Source organism: Etheostoma cragini, chromosome 13 (genome assembly GCF_013103735.1).
Source record: "Etheostoma cragini isolate CJK2018 chromosome 13, CSU_Ecrag_1.0, whole genome shotgun sequence".
NCBI classification, from domain to species: Eukaryota; Metazoa; Chordata; class Actinopteri; order Perciformes; family Percidae; genus Etheostoma; species Etheostoma cragini.
Window position 1 is genome coordinate 17,572,651 of NC_048419.1, and position 7,484 is coordinate 17,580,134.

At 39.7% G+C, this 7,484-nt stretch overlaps 1 protein-coding gene across 2 annotated transcripts in view; it reads right to left on the reverse strand.

The window, feature by feature from the left end:
* Positions 1-2,322, reverse strand: part of LOC117955897 (rho GTPase-activating protein 26-like) — a 76,352-nt gene extending 74,030 nt beyond the window's left edge. Inside the window, exons 1-2 of one of the 2 annotated variants that reach the window (XM_034890658.1) lie at positions 2,130-2,322; positions 1,561-1,837 (exon numbers count right to left, since the gene is read on the reverse strand). In XM_034890658.1, coding sequence (XP_034746549.1) covers positions 1,561-1,714 — 154 coding nt within the window. In that variant the 5' untranslated portion in view covers positions 1,715-1,837; positions 2,130-2,322. Of the gene's footprint in view, positions 1-1,560 lie in introns of both variants that reach the window. The other variant, XM_034890659.1, reaches the window with a different exon arrangement.
* Positions 2,323-7,484: the final 5,162 nt, after the last annotated feature.

Genomic DNA, 7,484 nt, shown 5'->3' on the forward strand with positions numbered 1-7,484 from the left:
TGTTAAAGACAAAAAAACAGATTAGAATTAGCTTGCCGTTTGTCATTTTGTATTATATTTAAATATATATTTGCTGTCAATTGATTAAAAATGTAATCAAAAAAGTTTAATTGATTAAAAAAAAGTTAATCACAGTCATGGGCTGTGATTAATCACAAATTTAAAATACTAGGATTACTTGTAAATAATAACGTGTTCATTTTTTTAGATAAAATCACATGTTTTAACGTTGACAGCCCTAATACTAACCTGAAAAAACCCAAAGAAGGCCGCAACATAAGAACAGGCTTCAAAAAGTCCTACGGTAGCACTGTATACATTCTGAGTAGCACGTTGTAAATGTTTCACTTTCTCCTTCCCTGGTAAAATGCATGGTTAAATTTAAATAAAAACACATGTCAAAGCTGTCAGGGGACATTGGGGCCCCTACCTCCAGCAGCAATTAGTATCTGACAGAATACTAGTGGCTTCCCAGGACAGTCACGCATCCTCCGAGTGCCTCAAGAAAGGCAGAGGATGTCGAGATGTGTTGAAAGGTGCAGAAAAAGGGTTTACAGTGCAGCTGCATGGAGAACTTCAAAGTGCTGTTAGAAAAGACCTTTTGCAACCGATTCATCTCATGTGCCAACAACACTGTAGTACAGTTAAAAGATTAACTAGGAAAATCTGCTGACTTGTTCTTTGTTAGGCAGCACCCTGCTACAATGGCACAGAACAAGCAAATGACTCTCGCTCTCATCCCAACTCCAGCGAGTCAGGCCATGCGGTTTGATTTCTAGATCTCACCAGTGAACAAAAGCAGAATTGTCTTTATAGCCACACATCAGCTGACCGAGCATTGTGGTGACAAGAGAACTGAGCAGTTTGTTTAAAAAAAAGGTACAGCCGATAACACAAGGGTGGAAAGTTCAGGTTAACCGACTGGATTTGTCTATCTGGCTGTGAGCAATGTGAACAGTACACTAAATACTACATAAATAAGTGTCTTCTTTTGTTCTGGGCCTTTGGACAAATTATGCGAAACGTCTTACAATATGATCCAGTCCTGCACTCTTATAGATCTTGGCAGAAACATTCCCAGATCCTTACAAAGCCAGACTGCTAAACTACCTAAACATAACCACATCTAGTCTTGTCATACATGAAAATAATCATTTTGATTTATATGCTGGAACCTAACCATCCATTAGTGTTTCTGCCCATAGCACTGGTACCCACCTGTTCATTCACATCATTAAATAGGCCTAACTCAACATAGCAAACCAGTAGTCTCCTTCTCTAGTCAAAGATAACTCTCTCAAATTCACCAGCCTTACCCCTTATCTTCTGAAATGTCCTTTATCATTAACGCACACTCAGATGTGATGCCAATGTGACTGAGATAAGATAAGACTTCCAGCTCAGTCTCTTTCACATACACCTGAAGGCATCTCAAGCCTTCTGTGACTCATTCGGACAAAACCACATGCATCAATATGGTGTCAATATGGACCCAGCATGGATGAATGTCAAGTCAATTAACACACAAACACAAGCCTTTCCAGCTAACGTTACACTTACTTTTCAAAGCCAGGATCAGCGCCTTGCCGTCTTTAATCAGCTCCTTGATGAACTTGTTGGTCTTGTCCAGCTCCAGTTCGTGGGACTTTAGTCTCTCCCTGAACTGCGGGCTGTCCAGGTAGCAGTCACTGAACTCCAGAGCAGGTAGTCCCATCTTCTTCTCCACCACCACCGGCCTCGACACAACCTGGACGACCCGGCAAAAAGTTCCAAACAGAAGACGGAGGAACAAGAAGAGGAGAAGAGAGGAAACCCTGAGCCGCTGCTGCTTCTGCTGCTGCTGCAGCTGAAAATGATGGAAAATCAAATTACAATATGTAAACAACGGGGCGGCGATGTAGGCTAGCCGACAGCAATGCCTACCTACATAACCTTGCTTTTCTTTACTCAACGGGAAACTCTAGAGTTGGCAAAGGCAACCACAAAAAAAACCTCCTATTTCTTGCAGGATGGCAACAGCAGCCGCAGCAGTCCGACACGTTATCCAATGAAATAAAAGTCACAGCAGAGTAAGTGTTTGGTGGGGTTGAAAAAAATATCCCTTCCTCAGGTAAAGCGGTGTTGCCTACCTCTCTTTCACCTCATTGTGGACCGGACAGAGTCAACCCGGGGCGAGGAGGGGAGGAGGGAGGCAGGCAGGCAGCAAAAAAAAACAAAACTAGCCTCGTAAATGTGGTGTCTTCCCTGGGCGGTTTTAAACGCGCTGCGTACTGCACTGCCCCGTTCAGCTTGGCACTGCAGACCGTAATCAACCCTCAACCTACCCGGACGCGGATGATCCCCTGATTGACGTCTCTCTCGTCCAATGAGATGGCCGGGCTGAGGTGCTGACCCTTTAATGGGGCGGGTGTGCGGTGAGCTACTCTAAAACAGAGATGATGAAAATAACGAAGAGGGCTCACTTTGAGCTTATTTCTCGGAAATGTTGTTCCTGGGAAGAGTTGTGTTGCTGCATCCCACCAAGTGCTGCTTTCTCCAAAGGTTGCATTTCAACTAGGCATACAATTCAATTCACTTTTTTTTTTTTTTTTTACAATTTTTATTGATTTTCCATAAACAATGTAGCATTTTCTACAGCACATAATGGACCAAATATGTACAAATAATACATGGCTTTGTTATGCAGAAATTAACCAATATGAAAGGTACCCCACACCTCAACCCACCTCAATTCACTTTTTCAAAGACACAACTTATCATTGTCTCATTCCAAAGGTTCCTCTGAAAGATGTAGCACTTATAGCCTAGAAAACTAAAAAAATCCACAGACATGCTAGAAGCTGTGCAATGGTGTACATCATTAGCATGCTAACACCCTCACAATAACAATGCCAACACAATGACGTTTGGCAGGTAATAGGCTATTAACCCGCTGCATGCTAACATTTTACTACTTAGCACTAAATTGCTCACATGAATGTTTTTACTTTGGGATACCAATTGTAGTGCAACCTGCACAATTGGTTTATTTACATTTTGCATGCATTTTAGCATTTTTTTATATCAAGCATTGCACATTTTGGTTTTACCATTTACATATCCAAATATTTGATCTTTTTAATTTATTCCTATTATTATTATTTCATGTATATTGTGTGCATGTACATTTTTCCTAGTATCTCATTTACATGTATATTCTGTGTTGTGCGACTGATTCACGTGTGCTGCTGTGACACCGTCATTTCCCATTTTTCTTCGGATTAATACATATCTATCTATCTATCTATCTATCTATCTATCTATCTATCTATCTATCTATCTATCTATCTATCTATCTATCTGTCTGTCTGTCTATCTATATGGTCATAAACTAGATTGGGCAAATTAAAATTTTGACCTGGTGATGTGCTAGATAAAAAGTCAGCAGATTAACAAAGTCATTAGAATCTATCCAAACATGATCTGTTGCAAGTTCACAGCAAGTCGAAGCTGTGGAGATATAAACCAAAATGATCAGTCTCATAGTGGGGACCACCAGTGCATTCAGGTAATCCTTATCAATTTGTAAATTCAGGAAATAAAAATAGCCATAATAAAAATATGAGTGTTTGCGTTCAGAAGAGACCATAAAAAAACAACAAGAAAAAATCTTCATCCTGCACAACCTTGGCCAGCCGAGAGAGTAATAATGTCTTTTCCATACAAAAATACTTCAGATACTAGTATGTCATACATTTGTTTGCAGCTGTGATTGTAATCTGGATGGAGCTGAAGTTGCCAATCACAAAAGTTGGACTGCAGACATCAGTCTGTCAAGGCAGCAACATACCCAGATCAAGCATTTAATGTTATTTTATAATGTGAGGGCAATAATGGAAGCACAGTTAAAAATTAGTAGAGTTAGAGTGCATACAGGACCGCTTCCCGAGCATACACAATCTTTGCTTGCAGCGGGATGGGAGAGCTGGTTGGTGGGAGGTGACGCTGATGTCATTTTAGCCAGAGACGGGAATTTCTGTGCTGCCTTGGCTTAAAGCTTTCATTACTCTCCAGCGCCCTCCGTTGGCGGGATGGCGCACAGCAACACACCGTTTTGACAACTTCAATGACTTCTTACACTCTAAAAAGTACTGGTTCATATTTTTATTAAGAATTAGTTAAAATTTGTACTTTGACTTGTGACGGGATTTGAAAGCCACACACCACTTATGTTTCCTCTACATGTTAAATTCCTCCAGAAGGCAAACTAATAAATAAATCTGTAGGACAAACCACCAAGCCCACTCGATCAGCTTCAGACTAACCTAAATATATTGAGTGCATACTGTAGTTGCTTCCACTACTGCCTTTTCCTTAAAATGATGACATGTTTTAGCATTGCATGCAGGTCATTGACACATGCACGGCTTGTGGTTATTGTGTGAAAACAGCTCAGATTTAGGTGCGCTACTTCCTCTGCCAAAGCACAGCACAGTGCCTGGCTGCCTGCTCATTTCTCCATCTGTCACAGCGTGGTGTACAGAGATAGCCATTCACAGGAAGTCATGGCCTGTTGCTGTTTGTGCATGAAGTCTAAAATGCGGGAGGCTAGCTCAAGAACCAGATTAAACCAGTTTATTATCAAGTCTTGCAAATGAAAATACTCACTATTAATAAGTGGTCGTGGGTCTTACAAAGTCAGAATTTTAAAAAAATGAGGCACTTTAAAGAATAGCAACCTATATGCATGGGTTAATCCCAAAGTCTCATTATGATATCATTCATCTGAAACAGAACACAGGGTATTCTTTTACATGCTGAAAGAACATAACTTGTAACTTGTGTATGGAAAACAGCCCTTATTTTTTCTAAGCCATCTTTTCTCAAAATGCAAATCAGTTTTAATTTAAAATACATGTCCCATTTATGTTTAGCCATCGCACACTGTGAGTACCTGTATGAGCTCATCCACTGTAATTGGCCTATGTTAGAAACAAATCTTCACCAATCGTGCAACATAAACCAAGTCTGTGGTGAGGCCAGCGTTTAGAATCAGTTTACATTAATTAAGTTATAATTATTTCTGTTTCTTAAATTATGCTGAAAAAATTCCATTCACATTAGTATCACTGAATGTGTTTAAAGATGATGGCTTTGATCAATTCCACAGCTAAGATGTTTTATGGTTATCAAGATGCTGTTAACTAGATTGTTATTGCCCCTCTCTAATTTCATCCTCTAGATCAACTTCTCCTTCTAAAGAAAGCTCCCTGTTGAGAGAACAGTACCTAATTATCGACAGCTAAAAACATGCATGTGTTTTTTCATTTCCTCTTTCGAAACATTAAGCAAATGACAGCGGACCAGCTGAGTTCTTCAGCCCTTCATAACTTCAATTTCCTCCTCAACTTAAGTCACCTTAAAGTTAGAAAAGAAATTCCCACATTGTACAATCTTTAATTTACTACAGCAAGTTCTATTCTATGAATGTTCCAGTGCATTCAATAGCCATCATCATATGAAATGGGAGAAAAGTATGCCTGCATGTTCTAACATTTTCTACAATATTGCTTGGACTTTAAACTGGCATTTATGAAACCTTGGGATCTCGAGTAGAATCTAAATATAGATCTGCAGCTCTAAAAGCAACTGCTGGTGGTGGGACCGGTATAGGAGGTTCAGAGGATGTCCTTCTGCCTGAAGCATAAAGACAGCCAGAGTCAGTACATGGAGATAAAACCAGGACACTGGGGTGTAGTTGACGGACTAATTTCTGAATAGAATATCCTGCCACGGCAATGAGTAAAATAAATCTATGAGTAATATGTCTTTACAAAAGCAGAGTGGATTCCTTTTTATTTGTGTGTTGTTGCATTTAGAGCCTATTTCAATAATAACATTGGATCAAATTAATATGTGTATGTGAAAGGGGTCAGATACACGCCACAGAGAGTTAGCACCTGACTGCAGTTCTCCTCGGCTTTATGGAGCTTTTCAGTGTCTTTTCAGCTCATTGTGTAGTGGAAAAGCTCTGATGAAAGCCACTTTACACTGCCTGCCCAGCACCAAATGATAGACACGTGAAGCTGGAGACTAGCTGCTTAACACAGTGCTAGCATTTGGCACTTGAAGAGAAAGATATTTCCCTCAGAAGTTGAGGAGAGCAAAACTGTGCTAAATGGAGTGTAGAGTGACTCAATTTCATCAGGTGGATCCAAACACGATGTCACACAATTTCAAAGTATCATTTTGGGGTTACTATGTCAACTATTGAGAAAAGAATAATTGAATCTAGGTTAAAATATAACAAGATCTAAAATGTACCTAATTGCCTTGAGTGTCTGTGTATACTGCATGATCTAAATGTGTTATCAACCTAAAAGTGAGGGTCTTGCAGCTCTCTAACAATGGTAAAATAAATAACAACTGATCATTTTCGCTTATCGTCCAAAGGGAACTACAGCCAACTAAAGTGTCATTGGAACTTTACATTTTCCAGTTTTTATGGGCAATTGTGGGACAGTTTAATGTTTTGTGGTACTACAAAAGTTAGCCAAGCAGATTTTCTGATTGTCATAGTTGACCTATTCTGCCGCCTCCTGGTTTATAGAGGTATCACATCTCTTTCCAAAAGGCCTAAGCAGCTCAGCACTTAAACAGGTGGGATAAAAGTAGGTCAGGCTCTCAAGTTTTTGGCAATGTACTCTTTTTGCTGCATATTCTCTACAAAGTCTTACATCTCTTACAACTTAGAAATACTGAGTGTTTTTCTGAAATGCATATGTTCTGTAGGGAATGAATCATACAGAGCTTGAAGTATCCATTAGAAGAAGACAGAGGTGCAGCAACCACTGTAAGTAATTCACCCAGCCGGCCCTGCACACCACCGCTGTTTGTTGTCATTCGAGTGTGAGACAGACATTTAAAGTGTGCAAAAATAGATACAGAGATTGCTGTGTCCTTAGAAGCCCTTTCCATCATTTGAGAAATGTCTACACCCCAAAGTGCATATCTAAATATTTTATTTTCCAGCTGAGTAAATTCACATTGAAGTTATCACATTGTAGATGACAGGGCTTTGGGAAATGCTTTTGGTGTGTCCTGCAAAATTGTGAATTCTAAACCACTACTGTCATTTGCATTTCCATAAGAGTAGTGAAGAAAGTGATTCTGTAATCACAATAATAGGTTTGTATTCTCTCTCTTTGTCCATTAATACTGCTATCTCTCTAGCTTTTTTCTTATCAGGAGCTGTTTGGGTGTGACGTGAATGAAAGTGTTAGGCCAGTCCAGTATCTTTGTGTACAGACAGAAACTAAACAGAAAGAGTGTCAAAGTTACCGTTTGCTTACTCCTGTTGGGGCCCCAGTTACAAAACCATCTTTTCCTTCTATCTCATGCCTCCCATGGCAGCACCTGCATGTATATATTGAGAACATTTACTGTGTGTGGAGTAATGTTTTTGTGAAATGTATTTTTTTTCATGACTTTTTACTTTGCAGGAA